The 20,697-nt window shown below is 42.9% G+C and overlaps 1 protein-coding gene across 1 annotated transcript; it reads right to left on the bottom strand.

The window, feature by feature from the left end:
- Window positions 1-2,748: 2,748 nt before the first annotated feature.
- On the bottom strand, window positions 2,749-19,913 carry pygma (phosphorylase, glycogen, muscle A). Its single transcript, XM_083565446.1, has 20 exons — window positions 19,573-19,913; window positions 14,070-14,171; window positions 13,918-13,996; window positions 13,556-13,659; window positions 12,851-12,982; window positions 12,656-12,767; window positions 12,490-12,572; window positions 12,194-12,337; window positions 11,991-12,083; window positions 11,759-11,905; window positions 11,272-11,435; window positions 10,981-11,095; window positions 10,096-10,197; window positions 9,711-9,858; window positions 9,559-9,617; window positions 8,578-8,719; window positions 8,248-8,455; window positions 4,072-4,206; window positions 3,638-3,704; window positions 2,749-3,527 (listed from the first exon to the last, which is right to left on the bottom strand). Exons 1-20 carry the CDS (start codon window positions 19,813-19,815, stop codon window positions 3,378-3,380), a joined length of 2,529 nt encoding a protein of 842 aa, XP_083421572.1. The 5' UTR covers window positions 19,816-19,913; the 3' UTR covers window positions 2,749-3,377.
- Between the last annotated feature and the right edge of the window lie 784 nt (window positions 19,914-20,697).

The following is a 20,697-nucleotide window of genomic DNA, read 5'->3' as shown; positions in this document are numbered from 1 at the left end:
CACGAGTGGGAGGGGGTAAGGAAGAGGTGCGATCTGCGAGTTTAGCTGGCGGTAGTCAATGCAGGGCCGCAGACCTCCATCCTTCTTTCCCACGAAGAAAAAGCTCGAGGCAGCGGGGGAGGAAGAGTGCGTGATGAACCCCTGACGAAGCGCCTGTTGCACGTACTCCTCCATGGCTTGGCGCTCAGGAATGGACAGGGGATACACACGACCCTTGGGTAGCTTTGCCCCGGGCAGCAGGTCGATACAGCAGTCCCAAGGTCGGTGAGGAGGGAGACGGGTGGCGGCCTGCGCGCTGAACACATTACCATACGACCTATACTCTCTCGGGATCGCCACAGGGGTTGCGGTTGTGGCTTCCTCCACACGAGTGGCTCCGATCACGGCTCCAGGGGTTCGCGTGGGGAGATGTGAGAGGCAGTGTGCCTTACAGCGGGGACTCCACTCCAGGATGTCACAGGGGTCCCAAGAGCATCTAGGCCGGTGTTTCTGCAGCCAGGGCCTCCCCAGGATCACACTGACTGTGGATCTTTCCAAGACCAGGAACCGGATCGCCTCTCGATGGAATAGCCCCACTTGTAGAGTCACCTCCGGCGTGCAGTACTTCACCCACCCCTCACCCAGCGGCCTTCCCTGAATGGTTTGGATGGCTAGATCCTGGGAGCCCCGTTCTCGGCGGAGGCGTAGTCGGTCGAGGCAGGCCTGGGAGATGAAGTTCCCCGCTGAGCCGGAATCGACTAGGGCATGCACAGAGATGGAGAGAGTGGGGGTTATGAGAGACACTGCGAGTTTAGGGAGAGAGGAGATGTCGGTTGGTAACTCGACAGTACTCACCGCGGCACGAGCAGGGCGTGTGGGGCACTGCGAGATGGAATGCCCCGAGGTTCCGCAGTACAAGCATCCTCCGGCTGCGAGCCGGCGATTCCTCTCCCTTCTGGACAGCCTTTGTGATCCTAGCTGCATCGGCTCGCCCTCCGGGGCAGCAGATGTACCTTGTGGAGAGCTCGGTGGGTGTGGAGTGAGATCCTCCACCCCGAGGCGCTGAGAGAGCCCGATCGATTTCTGGATGAAGCTCTCCAACCCCACCGAATTCTCATGAATGGCCATTGCCTGCCGTATCTCCGGTTTCAAACCCATCCGATACACTCCCAGTAGCGCTGACTCGTTCCAGCCACTAGATGCCGCCAGGGTGCAAAAACGGAGGCTGTAATCGGTGATGCTTTCGTTTCCCTAACGTAACCTGAGCAGCTGGTCGGCTGTGGTGAAAGTCCCGGAGGCGGCGCAGAAGACTTCCAGGAAGTGTTCGGTGAACCGGGCGTATGAGTGCGTCACCGGGCCGGCCGCTTCCCACAGCGATTGTGCCCATGCCAGCGCTCTCCCGGAGAGGAGGGAGATGAAAAACGCCACCTTTGACCGCTCCGTAGGAAAAAGCTGTGGTTGCATCTCGATGTAGAGATTCACCTGTAACAGGAAGCCGCGGCATTCTGATGCCTTTCCGGAAAACGCAGCCGGAAGCGCCATGGGGCTGCTGGTGAGCGCGGGGGGGTTTGGCTGAGCCGCCGCGGATGGGAAGGCGGTTTGGAGCGCGGCGATGAGATCTTGTATCGGCGAAGACTCGGCGACTGCCTGATCCTCCATCGCGAGGTAAGCGCGGGGCAAAGATCTCGAGGTTCTCCTTCCTTTTCTCTCTTTCTTTCCTTCGGTCCGTTATTCTGTCAGGCGTAAGTGAGCGAGGCGGAAGCCGGGGCACAGCAAACAGACTTTAATGCACACTAAACAAAAGCAAACGTAGAAAACATAGAACACCCTCAGAGTCCAAACACAAACAATAACAGACAACGGAGTGGTGTGAGTGAGGCGTTTATATAGCTGTGAGGGTGATGAGGAACAGGTGTGTGGAATCAGTATGATGGCAAAGTGCTCCGGGCGGGCGGGGCGCGCACCGGAGAAGAAGCAGGGTGATCCCTGACAGTAATGTTCTTAATTAGGGGGTTGATAACTACCAGTTTGAAGGATTTAGGTACATAACCAGTGCTGATGAAGAGTTTATTATTCATAGAACCGGATCGATTGGAATTATCTGTTTAAAGAAACAGACTTGCTTGATTTTTTCATCTTTATTATTAAAAAAGTTTAGGAAATCATTTCTACCTATTGATGGTGTGCATGTTACTGCAGTACTTTTATTTTCTGTTCATTTTGCTACAGTGGTGAATAAAAATCTAAGATTATGCTTATTATTTTATGAGGATAAAGAAATATGCTGATCTAGCAGCACTAAAAGCTTTTCTATTTCTATTTTTTTTTTTTTTTTAGGAATTTCAAATAATAGGCCAACGTAGTGCATGATGACCCAGTTACTAAAGATGAATTACTGAATGGTGTAAAGGCAGTGAATTATGTTAATAGAATCAATTTATTTACTTGTCCATTGCAGTACGTAAAATTATTTGTTTGCATATCCCAGCAATGTTGGGAATTCTGGGTCAGACAGAAGACAGCACCCCTAGAGCCCAAGAGTGGCAGCTTGGCAATACTACGGCTGGATCTTTCCATCAGTAACCCAGAGCCTTAACCACTGAGCTACCACTGTACTTTTACTGAATATGGACTTGGATCTTGAGCTTCATTTCTAGCTGTGTAAAAATAAAAGCTTATAGTTTATTGATCCCGTCATAAAGAATTCATAATTTATATACAAAGTGGGTTGCATTCCTAATACACTGTATAAACAAAACTGACACTGTGTGGTTATATAATTTATTTATTAATAAGGCTGTAGAGTGGTGAGAACAAACATCACTGATATAAAAGGGTCAGTTTATCTCATTAAGCTGTCTTTATTGGTAAAAGACTCACCCCACGGTGAAACTAGACGTTTTAAATGCATGGCATACTCCTGATACTAGTCCAAAACTAGCCAGTGAGACCTTGCCAGTGTGTTTAAAGACTTTTTTTGTTACAAAAACATATTTCAGGTGAAAAACATTTATTGCAAATAGCAGTTTTCCAGGTAGACTCACTCATATGTGTAAACTTGTATGTAGCTTACTATAGAGTAAGTATAGACTCTATAAATCTTCCAGAGTCCCTGTGTATGTTTGTGTGTGTTTGTGTGTGTGTGTGTGTGTGTGTGTGTGTGTGTGTGTGTGTGTGTGTGTGTGTGTGTGTGTGTGTAAGGAAGCACTTACACTTAGACAGAAAACAAGGCATGATCATGTTAGACCACATTGGAGAGCAAAAAAAACAAGCAGGCGTAACTAAATTTATTCTGAAACAAATCTGGTTTATAGACTGCTTTTAAAGACTCATGAAGTGCTGGTGTTGGGTGAGAGTCGGATTTGGGCTCAGGCTTTGGCTTAGGCAGCCAGTGTGATTTATTTCAGGTCATCAGGAGCAGGGAGCTTTTCCAAACTAGGTTCTACTCCCCAAATTTCACGAGCGTACTGAGCAATGGTGCGATCGCTGGAGAACTTGCCAGAACCAGCGATGTTGTAAATCACCTTCTTGGTCCACTCTTTGGGTTTCTGTTTGATGAAGCAGATTACAATTTAAAAAATGGTAATAGGAGGGAGACATATGAGTAGAATCTAGACATGGGACATGGGCGTCACACTGTAAAAATAAGCTCACTTACCTTGTAAAGGGCACTGACTTTGTCTTGGCATTTGATGTAGTCCTCATAGTCAGCAAACACCTTAAATCTGTATGGGGTTTGATCAGAGGAAGAATAATGCATACAGCTTTTGAGGTGACCTTTTTGAATATAAACCAGATGAACATTTACTACCACTTTTGGCTTTGATACCAAACTACAGCTAAATGTAAAAGCAGTAGCTTAATTTTTTACCACAAAGATAATAATTAAAAATCTTCAGATTGCAAAAACCTTGCACAGCTACTGGCTAATTGATTAACATATTTCTAAGACTCTGTATTTCCGTTGAATGCTATATGTCACAAATTTATCTGGAATTTGCAGACACCACTTGCATTAAAAAGCTTGTTAAAAGGACCATATTTTAACCAAAAATCCGAACAGTGCAGATACAGTGATGTGTGAGAATATACCTGTCATGATGCATGAGCATATTGACAATACCACTGAAGAGGTCAGGCTGATTAGGACTGAAGAAACCACTAGCGATCTGATCAATGGCCTGCTTCAGCTCCGGGATATGGTTATAGTATTCCGATGCATTATATCTGTACATCAAATAAGACGAGGAAGAAAAAGAAATAGAAGAATACAAAAAGTTTCAGTATTCAGAATTCAATATAAACCAACCAGGCATAACATTATGATCACATAATCCATCCATCCATCCATCTTCTCCCGCTTATCCGATGCCGGGTCGCGGGGGCAGCAGTCTAAGCAAAGATGCCCAGACTTCCCTCTCCCTAGACACTTCTTCCAGCTCTTCCGGGGGGACACCAAGGCGTTCCCAGGCCAGCCGGGAGACATAGTCTCTCCAGCGTGTCCTAGGTCTTCCCCGGGGTCTCCTCCCAGTGGGACGCGCCCGGAACACCTTCCCAGGAAGGCGTCCAGGAGGCATCCGGAACAGATGCCCGAGCCACCTCAGCTGACCCCTCTCGATGTGGAGGAGCAGCGGATCTACTCCGAGCTCCTCCCGAGTGACTAAGCTTCTCACCCTATCTCTAAGGGATCGCCCAGCCACCCTGCGGAGGAAGCACATTTCGGCCGCCTGTATCCGGGATCTTGTCCTTTCGGTCATGACCCAGAGCTCATGACCATAGGTGAGAGTAGGAACGTAGATTGACCGGTAAATCGAAAGTTTCGCCTTGCGGCTCAGCTCCTTCTTCACCACGACAGACCGGTACATCGACCGCATTACTGCAGAAGCTGCACCGATCCGTCTGTCAATCTCCCGTTCCACCCTTCCCTCACTCGTGAACAAAACCCCAAGATACTTAAACTCCTCCACTTGCGGCAGGAACTCCCCACCAACCTGAAGTGGGCAAGCCACCCTTTTCCGACTGAGGACCATGGCCTCGGATTTGGAGGTGCTGATTCTCATCCCAGCCGCTTCACACTCGGCTGCAAACCGTCCCAGTGCATGCTGAAGGTCCTGGTCTGATGAAGCCCACACGACAACATCATCTGCAAAGAGCAAAGACGAAATCGTGTCGTCACCAAACCGGACACCCTCCGACCCCTGGCTGCGCCTAGAAATTCTGTCCATAAAAATTATGAACAGAACCGGTGACAAAGGGCAGCCCTGCCGGAGTCCAACATGCACCGGGAACAAGTCTGACTTACTGCCGGCAATGCGAACCAAGCTCCTGCTTCGGTCATACAGGGACCGGACAGCCCTTAGTAAAGGGCCCCCGACCCCATACTCCCGGAGCACCCTCCACAGGCCGCCGCGAGGGACACAGTCGAATGCCTTTTCCAAATCCACAAAGCACATGTGGACTGGTTGGGCAAACTCCCATGAACCCTCCAGCACCCTGTAGAGGGTATAGAGCTGGTCCAGTGTTCCACGGCCTGGACGAAAACCACATTGTTCCTCCTGAATCCGAGGTTCTACTATCGGCCGTATTCTCCTCTCCAGTACCCTGGCATAGACTTTCCCAGGTAGGCTGAGAAGTGTGATCCCCCTATAGTTGGAACACACCCTCCGGTCCCCCTTCTTAAAAAGAGGGACCACCACCCCGGTCTGCCATTCCAGAGGCACTGTCCCCGACCGCCACGCGATGCTGCAGAGGCGTGTCAGCCAAGACAGCCCCACAACATCCAGAGACTTGAGGTACTCAGGGCGGATCTCATCCACCCCCGGTGCCCTGCCACCGAGGAGTTTCTTTACTACCTCGGTGACTTCAGCTTGGGTGATGGACGAGTCCGCCTCTGAGCCCTCAGCCTCTGCTTCCTCAATGGAAGACGTGACGGCGGGATTGAGGAGATCCTCGAAGTATTCCTTCCACCGTCCAACGACATCCCCAGTTGAAGTCAACAGCTCCCCACCTCTACTGTAAACAGCATTGGTGGGGCACTGCTTTCCCCTCCTGAGGCGCCGGACGGTTTGCCAGAATCTCTTCGAGGCCAGCCGATAGTCCTTCTCCATGGCCTCACCGAGCTCCTCCCAGGCCCGAGTTTTTGCCTCGATAACCACCCGGGCTGCAGTTCGCTTGGCCTGCCGGTACCCGTCAGCTGCCTCAGGAGTCCCACAAGCCAACCAGGCCAGGTAGGACTCCTTCTTCAGCTTGACGGCATCCCTTACTTCCGGTTTCCACCACCGGGTTCGGGGATTGCCGCCTCGACAGGCACCGGAGACCTTACTGCCACAGCTCCGAGCGGCCGCTTCGACAATGGAGGTGGAGAACATGGTCCACTCGGACTCAATATCTCCGGCCTCCCTCGGGATCTGGTCAAAGCTCTGCCGGAGGTGGGAGTTGAAGATCTCTCTGACAGGAGGCTCGGCCAAACGTTCCCAGCAGACCCTCACAGTACGCTTGGGTCTGCCGAGTCTGTCCAGCTTCCTCCCCCGCCATCGGATCCAACTCACCACCAGGTGGTGATCAGTTGACAGCTCCGCCCCTCTCTTTACCCGAGTGTCCAAGACATACGGCCGCAGGTCAGATGAAACGACCACAAAGTCGATCATCGACCTGCGGCCTAGGGTGTCCTGGTGCCACGTGTACTGATGGACACCCTTATGCTTGAACATGGTGTTCGTTATGGACAAACTGTAACTAGCACAGAAGTCCAATAACTGAACACCGCTCGGGTTCAGATCAGGGGGGCCGTTCCTCCCAATCACGCCCCTCCAGGTGTCACTGTCGCTGCCCACGTGTGCATTGAAGTCTCCTAGTAGAACGACGGAGTCCCCAGTCGGAGCACTGTCCAGCACCCCTCCCAGAGACCCCAAGAAGGCCGGGTACTCTATACTGCCGTTTGGCCCGTAGGCACACACGACAGTGAGAGACCTATCCCCGACCCGTAGGCGCAGGGAAACGACCCTCTCGTTCACCGGGGTAAACTCCAACACATGGCGGCTGAGCTGGGGGGCTATAAGCAAACCCACACCAGCCCGACGCCTTTCACCATGGGCAGCTCCAGAGTTGTAAAGAGTCCATCCTCTCTCGAGGAGTGTGGTTCCAGAGCCCAGGCCGTGCGTAGAGGTGATCCCGACTATCTCTAGTCGGAACCTCTCAACCTCACGCACAATCTCAGGCTCCTTCCCCGCCAGCGAGGTGACATTCCACGTCCCTAGAGCTAGCTTCCGTGTCCAGGGATCGGGTTGTCGAGGCCTCCACCTTCGACTGCTGCCCGATCCTCTTAGCACCGGCCCCTTACGGTCCCTCCTGCAGGTGGTGAGCCCACTGGAAGGCGGCCCCACGTCGCTCCTTCGGGCTGAGCCCGGCCGGACCCTGTGGGGGAAGGCCCGGCCACCAGGCGCTCGCATACGAGCCCCAACCCCGGGCCTGGCTCCAGGGTGGGGCCCCGGCTGCGCCATACCGGGCGACGTCACGGTCCCTGATGTAGTATCTCTCATAAGGGGTTTTGAACCGCTCTTAGTCTGACCCGTCGCCCAGGACCTGTTTGCCTTGGGAGACCCTACCAGGGGCATATAGCCCCGGACAACATAGCTCCTAGGGTCATTCGAGTACTCAAACCCCTCCACCACGTTAAGGTGGCAGTTCAAGGAGAGGATGATCACATAATATGATCACATAATATTGTTTTTTAATTGTATTAATAAATAGTAAATATTTTAAGTTTCTGCTGCCTGTCCTGACCTGTCAAGCATTAACAACATTAACTTAGTCAGCAATTTGAGCTACAAGAGCTCGTCTGCTGGATCGGACCAAACAGGCCAGCCTTCAACCCCTACGTGCATCAATGTGCCTTGGCTGCCCATGAACGTGTCGACATTCTTAAAAGTGACTAAAGTGATTAAAGTGTCAATATGTTAAACAAAATCTCCTGAATGTCTGACTTTTGTTTAAATAGTGCAATGTGGCAGCTTTGTCTTTTAGCACCAGTCATATTTGATGGAAAATCCTGTTAAATTTCTTAAAGAACTTAACTCAATTAAAAATGCCAGATATATAACATTAAATGAACAATGCTTTTCATGGAAAATATAGAGAATTACCCTGCTATTTTATTTGAGTCCGTCCCCAACTACGATTACCAGCCTTTCACCCAGTCCTTAAATCTCATTATCAACTCATTAAACCCAAGAAAATGTTTCCAGCTTCCTCTTGTTATTGTGTTCTTACCCCTTTCTGTCCATGGCCTCCACATCATCTATTCTCATGCCAAAAATGAAAAGATTTTCCTCTCCGGCCTCTTCTGCCATCTCAACATTGGCACCGTCCATGGTACCGATAGTGAGGGCTCCGTTCAGCATGAACTTCATATTTCCCGTTCCAGAAGCTTCTGTGCCGGCAGTGGAGATTTGCTCAGACAGGTCGGCAGCAGGGATTGCTGAAGGAAAGGTTCAACAAAATATATGAAGACTTTCCATTATATTACTCAGCATTTCACTCACAAGTCAGGGGGGAAAACAAAAACTCATTATCAGACAAATTAAATATATAATAGGACACCTTTTTCAGCCAGAGTGACTCTGTAGTTCTCCAGGAAGATGACTTTAAGGCGGTCGCCCACCACTGGGTCGTTGTTGACCACCTCACCGATGGCTGTGATCAAACGAATGATCATCTTGGCTGTGTGGTAGCCTGGAGCAGCCTGAGATCACAAGAGCACAGTCAGGTTTTATTCATGTAGAGTGAGGTGAATTCTTGTGTTGTTCGGTGCCAAGTTCGGGGTTCCTGGTTGTGTAAAGTTTTTCCTTGTGTCTATCTCTCTGGATGTCCACTTCCCTCACCCCTCCCAATCGCAGGCCTGTCTATCTTATACTGCCAGAAAGTGTGGTGATGCATGTATGTCACACAATAGACTTCATTCTATACAAAGTGCATTCCCAACTTCCACCCAGTGTCCTCGAAATGCACAGATACACTGACCAACCCTGAGCTGAAGATAAAATAATGAAATTTCATCATCCCTAGGCCATTACACATTATTTTTATGTTTTAATTTGGAAGTCATGGTTTTTCTTTTTAATCATATAAATGCCTTTTTTGCCTTTTGTGTGTTGTTTAGTGAAGGAGAATTGGGATAAAGAAATAAGTGTGTCTCGATCATATTAATGCTTGTAGTAAGTGCTGTGGCACCTTCTGGCACCTTTGGTGAGTTCTTGAGGAGTGTTAATTGGAAAGAATATGGCAGACGGCAACCAATAAGCAGCTTTCACAGCGTTGTTTATGAACTGAGATAGCTATCTATCACTTTTCTGCATGTGTTTGAGTGTGCGGTGTGTGTGAGGTCCTATCTTGTTCTCTGTCTTGCTCATGTGTGTATAGCTGGCAGGAGAAGATTATAAATAAATCTTGAAAATGACAACCTCCAGACTTCAGACGTTGTTGCAATGAGCATTGGCTGAGTTCCATAGCAGTTCCAGATGATAACACTATAGCATGTGTAATAGCTCATAAGCACTACATAGTGTCTATGGTTCTTTGTACCTTTCCACCAATCATGATGGTTCGGGGAGTCCATTGCTTCTTGGGATCCTTTTTGATGCCTAAAAACAAATGTCATGTGCCATGTGACTGATAGATGCTTGCAAAGAGGAATAATAGATTTGGAAATAGGAGAGCAAGAAAAGAGCACTCACGGTTATAGAAAGTGATAATGTGCAGGCAGTTGAGCAGCTGTCTCTTATACTCGTGGATTCGCTTGACCTGGATGTCAAACATAGAATTGGGATTGATCTTCACCTTGTAGTGCTCTTCCAGGTGGACAGCAAACTTCAGCTTGTTCTCCTGCAGCCGGAATAAACAAACACACACACACACACACACACACACACACACACACACACACACACACACACACACACACACACTTTACATACTATGTGTCTTCTAAAAGTGCATCTCTTTACCTTTTAAGGACAAGGCTGTAATATATATTATGATAAAGCATCACTAATTAAATATTCCTGCACATCATTGATTTGAAGGCTACAAAGGAAATTCCTTCCTCATAGTCTTACTCACCTGTTTTACTTTGGCAATATCACGAATAAAAGCCTCATCATTAACAAAGTTGTTTAGCTTCCTCAGCTGACTCAGGTCCCGGATAAAATCCTCTCCTATTTTCTAGCACACACAAACAACAATAGTCTTGTAATTTAAATATAAGTTTTGGGAGAGGGGTATGGGTTAGTCTCTGTTATTCCACTAGAGGGCACTATTTCAGCATGCGAGCTACTTATAAAATGACCAATTCAAAATGATCTACCTACTATAAAAATGCAGCAATAAATATCTATTTTTTTTTTTTTATGTCATGCGATCTACCCACACTACCTTTGCGATCGACTGGTAGATCGCGATCGACGTATTGGGCACCCCTGCTGTAGTCAGTAGCCAAAAATGTGGCTACTGACAAAATGTGCTGAAGATATGTCTATATAATCGAGCAAAGAAATTGACTCTGTAACCAAGTCCTTCTGCAAACAAATAACTTTTTATGTTTAAATATGCATAGCAGAAGCTGCAATATTTACCTCATCAAAGGTCCCTGGGCTTTCCAAGCATTTTTTGCATTCTTTTTTTTTCATGCATTTAATACAAATTCATGTATTAAAAAAATACAATATAAAAAAATATATTAAAACGTAAGTCAGTGAATCTGATAGTAAAGATTAGAGTTCAGAGTAGAAGAGAAGGCATTGCTCGCCCTGGCATTGCTCGCAGTAATGTTAGTGGACATCTCAGACAGCAAATATGTCTTACTTATGAGCCCCTAGACGCAACCTTACAAAGTCTAAATATGGAATTGTAAAACTAAAACTTATATACATAGAGTTTGATTGTTAACTTCAAACAACAAACATTGTCTTGGCTAGTTTGGGGTGAAAAGTGCTTTTTAATACTAACCTCAGCAATAACCTCAGCCAGGCCAGGGTTGCACATGACAAGCCAGCGACGAGGGGTAATGCCATTGGTTTTGTTCTGGAACTTGTGTGGGTCCATCTCATAAAAGTCCTTGAACCTATGAACACGTTTCATAATGGATATAAATCAGGTGGAGCGGAAAATGATAAATCTGTGTGTGTGTGTGTGTGTGTGTGTGTGTGTGTGTGTGTGTGTGTGTGTGTGTGTGTGTGTGTGTGTGTGTGTGTGTGTGTGTATGCTTATGTGTATGTGTGTGTTCTGAGTCATACGTACACAGTAGCTATGAGGATGTCTGAGTGAATTTGCGCCACACCATTGACTGCGTGGGCCCCGACGATGCACATATGTGCCATATTGACCCTTTTAATTCCTTCCTCCTCAATCAGAGACATGCGGCGTAGGCGGTCCATATCACCAGGGTACATGGAGGCCACACGCTGTACACATGAAAATATCACACACGGCCTTAAAACAACTAGTTACAATTTTTTCCAACATTGTACCCTGTTAATGTATAGTTTGGACATCTGGTGCCTGAAGTGTCAGCAGTATAGACTCAAATCAGCTGACATGAATGTCACTGACTAAATGAACCTAGAAATAAAGAAATCTGCCACAGACTTGCATTTTCAATTAAATCAAATTAAAAATTTTGGACAATTATGTATGATATATGTATGATATATGTATGATATAAATGACTCCTAGTCTTTATAAAAGAGGAGTCAAACTCCAACACCTAAAACTGTGCTTCTCTGACCTCCAGGTGGCGGCGGTTGATCTCGTAAATAATCTCAAGGTGCCGAGGTAACAGGGTCTGGAATAGGTCAATGGGCCAGCGCTCCAAAGCCTCAGGCAGCACAGTGTGGTTAGTGTACGCACAAGTCTTCACAGTGATATCCCAGGCCTAAAAACACAACACAACAAAATGCATGGTGCTACTTTACCTGCTACACTTGCTTTAGAGTTCTGAGTTCAGAAATTCCTCTTACCTTCTCCCAAGTCAGCTTCTCATCATCCAATAGCACCCTCATCAGTTCAGGGATTGCAAGAGCAGGGTGAGTGTCATTCAGCTGAATGGCCACCTGATGGCAGACAAGAGACAAATACTGTATGGACTGCAGACTTAACCAAGAAAGCTGGTTCCAAAAACATTAGCAAAAAGATGTGATGAACAAGGGTGCTAATCCTTTACCTTATCAGGAAGAGTAGTGAAGTCTGTGCGCACAATCTCTCTGGAGCCAAATTTGGAGGCCTTAAAGCGGCGGATGATGTCCTGGAGGGTAGCAGCGACAACAAAGTACTCCTGCTTCAGACGTAGCTCCTTTCCCTCAAAGAACTGAAAAGAAGAGGGGTGTTTGTGTGTGTGTGTGTGTGTGTGTGTGTGTGTGTGTGTGTGTGTGTGTGTGTGTGTGTGTTTATATAATAAAGAACAAAGTAATAAATAAATAAAATAAAAATAAATAAATAAGTAAAATAAAGTTAACTTACATTGTCATTGGGATACAGAACTCGAGATATATTCTCGGCCAAGTTGCGGTCCAGCACCGCCTGGATGTAGCCACCGATGTTGACTAGGTACAAAAAGTTGGAAAATCTGTGTTTCATTTGAACTAAGGAAAATGGTGTGTAACACAATTATCTGTGTGTGACTTACAGTCTTTTAGGTTGAACTCGCAGGGCGCCTTGGCAGACCACAGCCTCATGGTGTTCACAACATTGTTCCTGTAGCCTGGCACAGGGGTGTCATATGGCAAAGCCAACACAACCTGCCAGTATGAGTCGGCAAAAATCACATGGTTTCCATCGTGTCTGCAAAACACACTCATACATAACGAAGAACTGTGTTTACCTGAGTGTCTACCCATTTGACTCCATCTGGATGGTGCTCTGTCCTGCCATAGAAGTGGACCGGACGCATGTATTCAGGGCGGGCTTTCTCCCAAGGGTTGCCATAGCGTAGCCAATCATCAGCTTCTTCAATCTGTTTGTCATTAAGATGCTACAATCAGCCTTATTGTCCTGTGATTATTGGGAAAAGATCCCTGATGAAATGCTGTTTACAAAGAGGTGACAAATTAATAGATAAACCGGTGATTTGGCTGTAGGGGGAAGAAGAAAAAGTCACTACAAATTAATGCAAAGTTATTCTGACTGAACATCAGAGTTGCAAAGTCTTCACCACAATGCTTATGCTTCTTATTAACCACTTATAAAGACCTGACATTAGGCTAAACAGTACAGGTACTGGAAAAAGTGGCATAGATCGATAGTATCTGTATTAAATGCTTTATTTTCCCCCATTACCTTAGAATGGTTTATGGTGTCATTATAATTCCACTTTTATAGTTTCACATGATGGGAGTAGCCTTATTCAGCAAGACTACACCCCGATCCACATGCTCATCAATCCATAAAGTTCCAGAGATGTGTAGAACCTTTGCCCAGGTTCACTGAAGGTGTTTTAGGGGCTCATGGAATCCCAACACATTTTATGGTGATTTTTCATCCTTTAATATAATACCTGTCTGTATATTTCTTGCAATGTTTGACTTACCTGCCAGCCATTAGCAATTTTCTGGTTGAAGATGCCAAACTCATAGCGAATGCCATATCCATAGGAAGCTAAACCAAGAGTAGCCATAGAGTCCAGGAAGCAAGCTAGATATAGGAATAAGAGGAATAGGGTGGGCACAGAATTAGAAGACATTTAACTACACACTTTTAATGCTTTTTAGCTTTTGTCCTCAAATCATTGATGCTATCATTGGTGATTGTCCTTTAGTGAAACAATGTAATCGTTAGAGATTTAAATGTAATTAAAATCCTTGTAACTATACATTATTATAACCTTAAAAAAAAGAAGTTGGGCATTTTAGAACTGTTAAAGGACAAATTAAATGGAGAGGGGGTATATACCAGCCAGTCGACCCAAGCCTCCATTTCCCAGTCCTGCATCCTCTTCAATGTCCTCAAGCTCCTCCATGTCCAGACCCAGCTAGAACAAGAGCAGTTCTGTCACTGCATCCAATATAGTTAACAAACATAAAGTTCTGTACAATAATGCGGACCTGGTACACAGCTTCATCACAAGCGTTCTCCAAGGCCAGGTTCACCATGGTGTTCTGCAGTGTACGACCCATGTAAAACTCCAGCGAGAGGTAGTACACACGCTAAGGAGAAAAAAAGAGATAAGCACTGTGCAGTGTACATGTAAATGTTGGCCTACATTGTAGGTTAAGGCTTTGCGGTTGTGACTTCAATTCCTAACACCGCCAAGCTGCCTTTGTTGGGTCATTGAGCACAACCTGTAATCCTAAAACAGTTCAATATTTGTCATTCTCAGCAAAACCTAAATGTAAAGCACAATTTCAACAAATAGAATATTCCATTGTGATTTCTGGAGAAAACTTCATTCTAACCAAGAATCAGAACGAGTTGAATTCTCTTCCCATCACAAAGCCACTTTTCCAAAATTCCAACCACTTGGTTTCAATAGAGGAAAGATGTTTTTTGCAGATTATAAAATATAGTAAAATTTGCTGGAATTTATCTAGGTAACAGTTATATTGTATTTTAAACTAATTCCCAACTTATCTTTGAATAAATATTATATGGACAAATGTTTGTGGACACCTGACCATGAGATTTGTATGTGCTTTCGAACATCCCATTCCAATTTCTATAACCTCCACTCTTCTGGGAAAGATGTTCCACTAGATTATGTAGTGTGCTTGTGGAGATTTGTGCTCAGTCAGCCACAAGGGTGTTGGTAAAATCAGGTACTGATTTAAGGTGAGGTGGCCTGGGGTTCAGTCAGAATTCTAATTCATTCCAAAAGTGTTCAATAGAGTTGAGGTTAGAGCTCTATAGCCGGCCATTCAAGATCTTCCACTCCAATTTATATAATCTATGTTTTTTTGAAGCTGGCTTTATGCAATGGGGCATCCTGAAACAGTTTTGGGTCTCCTAGTTGATGTGAAGGGAAAATATATTGCTACTGCATCCAAAGAAATCCTATACAAATTGTGTGCCTCCAACTCTGTGGTAACAATTTGGAGAACCACATGTAGCCAATTTTTCCAATACTTTGTCCATATAGTGTACATTTGAAGAATCGCAACAAAACAAAAAAAAAAACGTTAACGCAATGTTTACCATACATTCTGTGCAGCTCAGCTATAAATCCTATTGTTGTTTATTTTTTGTAACTAGCATGCTAAGTTAGTAAGTACAGTGTCCACTTTCTCTAAGGTAATGTGTTTTGTAGTATGTAATGGTCAACTGCAGTAAATATGTTTACTGAATAATAAAACAATCCCTTTTCTTAGTTTTCTAACCAACAGTGATGTAGATTTCCTGTAACATTGCGGGAATGACTGGTTTAGTAGCAAAAAGAGTACAAGAGCCATACTAAAAACAGCAATTGCAAATGTCTCTTCGTATCCTTAGAGTGATTAAAGGCAACCTTATAAAATAGGGAACAAACTGAGACAACTGATTACTGAATACTTACAGCCTTCCAAAATAAATTCTAAAATTGTTATTTTCTACAAAAAGTAGACAAGAGAAGGAATAATTTAGCACCACCATTGACACTTTTGGACACAAATATATTTATTTGAAGCATATAACTATTAATTAACCACAAAACATTAAAGAAACCCATTTGTTGAAAATGTATATGGCCAGGGGGTTGCACCATACAGTGTACTACACGAAACCCCAGGATGAAGCTTTTGCTGGATTTTCTAACATGTGATAATGTCTGTACAACAGAAAACCACAAGGAAGCTCATTGCAGAGCATAAAAACCCCCAAACAAATGCATGATGGAAGTATGCTTTGGGGTTATTTGAAGGCTAGATTATAGACCAGTAATGGATTAAAGAATTTCAAAGTGGAAAAATGCAAAAACAACAAATGCCAGTATTGAATTAAAAGAAATGCTGCTAACCAACCTAAACCTTTACATTAAATATACAGTAGCAAAAAGACTAGCCATTTTTGAATTTCTTTTTGAAAATTTCAATTGAAATAATTAGAAACATTTTTTTTTTATATAAAGGTTATTGACAATAATGGAGGCACTATTAGTTATTAAATAAACTTACCCATAGCCAGCACTTTAAATTTCGATAATCTTTAGACACTTATTTTTATAATTATTGTATAAACATGCCCACATATCAGGTTTATCATATGTGTAAACAATAGTGATAGTTTGCAGATAGTTTGCTAGACCTCTTATAGATTCCTGAACCTTTCACTGTAGTTGGCATTTGTAGGTTGGATTATTGGTTCAGTTGAGTTATTTACGTTTACATTATACATATTCTTTTTATGTGACAAGGCAAACAGGCTAATAATAATAAAAAACATTATATATAAAGCATAAATGACTCCTATTATCAGGGATATCCAGCTTTGCAAGTTAACACGTTTTTTGTAATATCACTGTATATATACTTTATGTACTATATTCTGCATATTTAAAAAAAATATTATATACACTATTATACTACAATTATAAATGTATTATATACTATCATACTATATATGTATTAATGTATTTTAGCATAATTTTAAAAAAAAAAAGCATACTGCATGAATTCAAATATTTATGCCATCATTATTATATTGTTTTAAAATTATTCATTATACTGAATGCAATTTATTTGCAATTACATTTTAATATACCAAAAGGCATACAATATATTTGGCTGTATTTTTTAATATTTTAGTTTAAAGGATAATTTATGTATTTTTTTTTTATTTAGTATTTAGTATGTGGAGGATAAATCTAAAGACTATTTTACATGTGCCACTGTTTTTTCTTTCCACTTTTGAAGACACACCCTGGCAAAAATGGGTGTGTTTGTGTGTTAGGGGGTTGGTTGTGGTCGGGGGGATAAAACTGGTTTAAAGGGGGAGAGGAAGGTCACTGGTGTTATATAACAGTGGCATTTTATTTGTAGTAAAAATAACCATGCCGGGGTCAGGAGAAAAGGTTATGAAGTCTGTTAGCCTGCACACTGTCCCAGTTTGAGGAGCCATTCAAGTTAGAATTTTGGAAGATTCCTTAGACTTAACTTCAATCTATATGATCCTCTATGCTGGGCTTGGTTTTCATGACACCCTGGATTTCAGCCCGTACAGCAGATGTATCCTATGGTGACATTTCATTAAATAAGTGAATGACTTTTAACCTTTGTAGTGAAGATACCTAAAACTCTCAGCAACCTTGAGCTTGGTGTGAAGAGAGAAGGTCAGAGGTGCTGGAGATGCACAGAAGTATTCCAGATTTAACTGGTCTAAAATACGCCCACGTTGCTGTAGCGCACTAACACAACAACACAGTGTAGCTATTTAACATGAAGTGCTTAGTGGCACTTCAAATTGGAAAATTGGAAACATTAATAGGAACATGTGCTTGATGTCAGCTGTAATTTGCATTAAGAGGAGGAACAGCTCATTGGGTTTCAGATGAGCGGACTTGTGCACTAAAAATGTCCTGAATGTAGTGTCAAATTAAAACTGAGCAATATTGAATCTGCATTTTAATTTAATGTGAATTGGAACTCATCGGATGCCATTTTAGTTGAATATTTGCAAATAAAAACCCCTGCATACTGCGACTCTATAAAGTAAACTGTGCTATAAGGCAAGGACGATGACTGCAAGCGTATATATATACAATACCTATATGACAACAAGTTTGCATATCCTCCATAAAATAGTGCATGAGCACAATGGTGTGTTCGAAAAGACTCAGAGGTCAGTGTGAGTGGAAGGCTCTTCACCGTGTCAGGATGATGCAGTGGTCATTATTACCCACGCTTCATCATCCAGCCTCGCCAGCGTGTGTGCAATGTACACTCTGTTCTAATATACCCAGTGATCATTAAGATCAATGTACTCTTTTTAGCTGAAGATGATTTCTTCAGTTGCCTTATGGAGATCATCCTAAGCCGAGGGAAGAGGTCAGAGAAGGTCAAAGATGAATATTTACGGCCATATTAATATAACACAAATGCCCAGAAGAGCCAAAGCTGTGGTGTTGCCAATGAGCTGTAGAAATGTAATAATACTAAATAACATGCCGCATGACAGCCACGAGAGTGTGAAATGATCCTTGAATAACCTTTTATTTTTCTAGATGAAAATGAAATGCAAACACTTTAATTTATTTCAGTTAGTGATATTATTTTATTGCACACGTTAGAGAATGGAGCTTTTTACAGCACGTTGATCTTGCTTATACAGTGTACAGGGGAATGGCCACAAAATGGACCTGAGTGTGATTTGTAGAGATTACAAGAACTAGAATTATGAGTCAGGGTAGAATTTGCATTCTTTCTTTTGACTTTATTTTAGATTAAGATTAAAATTATTCAGTCTAAATGTAATGTTCCCTGCTTACATTTTTTTTATGCAATTCTCCTTTTCCAGGGCAATGTTCAAGATTTTAGAGATGAACACTGCTGACTCAGCAGGTGCTGAATGAATGAGCAATGAAGGACATGATCATTTTGAATTAAGGATTTAAATGCAAAATCACATTTTTTTTTTTGCCTACCATGTTCAGCTCAGGTCTCCAGAATGAGTGTTAAGTCGGGAACTAATCCTAATATATATATATATATATATATATATATATATATATATATATATATATATATATATATATATATATATATATATATATATATATATATATATAAAACATTTCCAAATAGTTTTAACACTTCACTGCATTTTAGTGTTTAGTTTTATTACTCATTTTCACAGTGCGCTCAATCAAGAAAACACAAAATATTCAAATGCGGTATGTATCGTCGTAGCTGCATTATTTAAGGAAATATGCGAATATGAATTTCGAAATCAGATTTACAATCTTAGGATCTTGACTCTATATTGCATTTTTTTTCTAAACCTCACCCAACCACCAAGTTTAAATTTTCTAGAAATGAATGCATTTCATTACAAATAAATGATTTCAACAATTTGTTTTATTTATGGTCTCCCGATAAACGTGTGTGTGTGTGTGTGTGTGTGTGTGTGTGTGTGTGTGTGTGTGTGTGTGTGTGTGTGTGTGTGTGTGGGTGGATGTGTGTGGGTGTGTTCATGGTGCTTTCTGATTGACTTGTGTCAAATCCAGAATGCCTCTTGTGTGTTTCCAAGATAATCTCTAAATCCAGAACAGTCCTGAGGACTAAATGCTTACTGAAAATAAATTAATAAATGTTTGAAAGGCTGGATGAATTAACTAATTCATTTATCTAAAATAATTCATTAAATTCGTTAAAATATCAAATGAACACTTTTTCAGAAGGGTTTTAAACGATAGATATTTCATTGTAGCTGGATCCTTATCTGTTATACCTTTATTTTTCATCCCTGCATGTTTCCAGCTAATAAATCTCATTGTTGTGCAAATATTTTTTTTATTTATGGCCAGTATATATTTAGTATATTGTCATATTTTGGATGCTCAGAAACATATGCACATATCTCTGTTAGCTCTGCACATATCTATGTGGGGTCCTGGGGAATTTTCTAAACTTTACTTACTTTAGGGTCCTTCTCATAGTAGTGTTGCTGGGTCCTGATCCACCTGCCTACCAGGTGATCCCTCACTGTGTGCGCCAGGGCGAAGTAGTAATCCCTCTTAGTGGCCACATTTCTGTCCTTCACCAGTGTGAAGTGGAGGTGCCGGTTGAAGTTGGTCTTCAACTCGGTCACATTCTCCACACCAGCAAGACCTCTGACAGAAATCTGTTTCCTTCTATCATGGTCCGACAGTGGTTTGGACATGATGCAGGATGAGTCCCGAACACAGGAAACACACAAAACTGATCTCAGCTGGAGCCCAAAGCTGTCACTGCAGCACCACTTCAACCCTGACAGCTGATCTGATTTAAAACCAAGCTCATTAATATTCATAAGTGGGTAGGGTTAAAAATAATTGCTAGGAACAGAAATATTAGGGACTTTAATAAGAAAGAAGTTTATATAGCACATTCAATGGTTTACATTTTAAACAATGTAAATTGATTTGTAACTGCATAGTGGTTTATTTCCAACAAAAGCAGCAATTCATAATGAAACTACCACTCCCAGAATCCCATGTTTCTTGATGGATGTCACAGACGCTGTGTGTGAGAAGGGGAGAAGACTGAGACATTAATAGCTCCGTGTGACCCATTTTAAAGGCCGTGATATTTAAAAGGCATGTTTGCGAATGTCAGAAGATATCACCAAGCTGCAAGACCTACAGAAGAGCTGTACAGTAATATTAATAATAATCCTCCTCATCGTCATAATCATCATTATCTTCATCATCATCATCATCATCATCATCATCATAATGCACCAGCAATACCAAACCAATGTTGCAATTAATAAATGTTAATAAAATGTGTGTGTGTGTGTGTGTGTGTGTGTGTGTGTGTGTGTGTGTGTGTGTGTGTGTGTGTGTATATATATATATATATATATATATATATATATATATATATATATATATATATATATATATATATATATATATATATATATAATAGAAATAGTCAGTTTAAACAAAAACTGATTTTATAAAATTGCAAAAGTGAATAATAAACTGATTTTGTCACATTTCCCTGCGTTTAGAATGACATCAGTAAGTTCACTTCCACGACACGCCCACTAGGGGCTCTA

The sequence above is a fragment of the Silurus aristotelis genome (genome assembly GCF_946808225.1).
Source record: "Silurus aristotelis genome assembly, chromosome: 16".
In the NCBI taxonomy this organism is placed as follows: Eukaryota; Metazoa; Chordata; class Actinopteri; order Siluriformes; family Siluridae; genus Silurus; species Silurus aristotelis.
This window is presented reverse-complemented; position numbering and strand designations above follow the sequence as displayed.